Source organism: Phodopus roborovskii, unplaced genomic scaffold, assembly GCF_943737965.1.
Source record: "Phodopus roborovskii unplaced genomic scaffold, PHOROB, whole genome shotgun sequence".
NCBI classification, from domain to species: domain Eukaryota; kingdom Metazoa; phylum Chordata; class Mammalia; order Rodentia; family Cricetidae; genus Phodopus; species Phodopus roborovskii.
Window position 1 is genome coordinate 147,766 of NW_026125241.1, and position 2,301 is coordinate 150,066.

At 46.2% G+C, this 2,301-nt stretch overlaps 1 protein-coding gene across 1 annotated transcript; it reads right to left on the bottom strand.

Annotated features, from left to right (window-relative positions):
* Nucleotides 1-1,275: 1,275 nt before the first annotated feature.
* On the bottom strand, nt 1,276-1,732 carry LOC127227588 (oxysterol-binding protein 1-like; the record flags this gene model as incomplete). Its single annotated transcript, XM_051191976.1, has 2 exons — nt 1,276-1,430; nt 1,514-1,732. Coding segments are annotated over 2 exons (374 nt in total), but the record flags the coding sequence as incomplete, so codon positions are not given.
* Nucleotides 1,733-2,301: the final 569 nt, after the last annotated feature.

Consider the following 2,301-nt stretch of genomic DNA (forward strand, 5'->3'; position numbering starts at 1 on the left):
GTGACACAAACCTTCCTCTTTGCCCCTTTCAGTGACTGGCACACATGACCCTGCTTGGGGTTGCAATGCCCCTCAAAGATGGAAATGAGAGGGGTACCAACCCACAGTAACACGCGTCTGAGAGAGTCCCTCGGGGAGACAGGTAATATAAAAAACCAAGTGTCTTCATGGGAAAGAGGAAAACAAACAAACAAAAAAAAAAAAAAAAAAAAAAAAAAAAAAAAAATTAGATTTTTCTCTACATATATATATATATATATATATAATATACAGATGATTTAACACATTATTCCAGAGGAGGCTCCATTCCATGGGACTTTCAAGATGATGAAAACGTGTGTTGCAGAGAACCTTCTTTCAGATTCTGAAGTATACAGAATGGGTCAGGCAATGTTTGGCTCCAGTCTGTGACACAAATCCAAACTGGTCATGTGCCAGAAGAGAAGCCAGAAAGGCAATGAAAACCAGGATGAGGAAGGACTGGGAAGGTACAAGTGGCTTAGCAGTCTTCTTCCAACCTGCCTGTGTTCTCAGAGGTTCTCCACCTGAGGGAAGACCATAAAACCCCTTTATAAAGATAGTGTGGCCCTCTTATCAACTACCAAAGAAGAGGGCCTCTGGTTGCTGTCAAAGTGGATAGAAAACAGCAGAGGGGTGTTGTATGTAAGTGAAGATAAAATCTCCAAGAACGTAACTCAATATTCCAGCCCTAGAGAACAATCTCTCCAGCAGACACTCCAAAACTTTAGTTATCTACACAGGACGCCTCATTAAACCAACCCCACGTGTGAGCACATTTCCTAACATGAGACCTGTGCATGAGGCCTCTGCTGGTTAAGTCTTATGTGTTTCTTTTTAAGGAACTTTAAAATCAGTTCTTGCTCTGAACAGCACCAAAATGCTCATGAATCACAATCTTATGCAGATTTTGGCTGAGCAGGATACAACAAGGGAGGGTGAATGACATTATCTTATATGGGGGCAGGGAGAAGACCACAAACACTTACTTGCCTTTGCAGATGTAGGGTAACACTAACTTTCTGCCACTAAACCGCTCCCTTACAAACATGGGTATCTACTACGTCGATTTCAGCGTCAATCAGCCTAAGGCAACCAGCCAATCACCACCACGGGTGTCTGCTTCTGGTGATTGATTTGGAAAAAGTGATTGGTTAAGACAGACAAATTTGAGGGGAAAGCACTTGGTAAGAGTCCCAACTGCCAGCCTTCCCGCACATCCTCTGCCGTCTTCTCCGTCGACCCTCTTCCTTTCAGTTACAGCCGCTTCAGAAAATGTCTGGGCAAGAGCCCCCAGTCTTGCTTTTCCTTACATTCCCAGTATTCACCCCTATAAACATGGGTTAGCTCCTTGGTGACAGGGTCCTTCTTCCGCTCAAACCACAGGGCCTTATAGGGGTCATATGGTGTACCTAAAAGGGAAGAAAATGAAAAGCAAGGTTAGAGCTGGCACTCGCCATGCACCAAGAAATCAGAGCAGGGACAGGTTTGTTACCATCTTCAGTGGCTTTCATAGCTTCTGCTTCTCTCTTTTTCCTGGAAAGTCTCTGTTTTTCCTCCAGGCGCTGCTTCTCAGCATTTGCTTCATCCCAGCGCCCATTTTCCATCAGTCTCTGGTCAGGCCGCAACCGGCTGTCTGTGGGTGCAGTGCCCCTTCCCAGGCGTTGAGAGTGAGGGCGAGCTCTGAGAAGTAGTACATGTTTTCTGCGTTTTCCTAAAGGTAACCAAGACAAAGGAAAGGCAGCTCTACAGCCCCTCAATCTGCGCATCTTGGAACACTGCCCTGCATCTAGGTGTCCCACAAGGGGAAAAATCCCAAATAAGTGAGCCAGCGGCGCCACTCCCACCCTTCCCCAGCACCGCTTCACCTCACCCAGCAGTTACTGCGGTTTCTGCACTCAGAATGAGCTGCACTCATCAGGGAGAAGGAAATCTTCAAAATGGCCTCATTCCTACCTTCCTCTGCTGCCTTTTAGGCCCCTTTCTGGGATGTTCTGGCTATTTCTACAGACACAGAAATAAGATGATGACAGGAGACAACTGGCCTGCACTTATCTGCAAAGTTCTGTGTGTTAGCAGGTGGAAAGCACCCTTCTCCTGGCTGCTTTTGTAAAGTTCTGCTCTGAATCTCAGTGAGAATGCAGGGCATGGCGGTGAGTGCCCATAATCCAGCTCTGGGAGGTACAATTAAAGGATCAGATCAGGACTTCAAAGAGAGTCTGAGCTATACAGTGAGATCAGCCTGGACTACATGAAACCCTGTCTCAGAACAAAACACTAAAT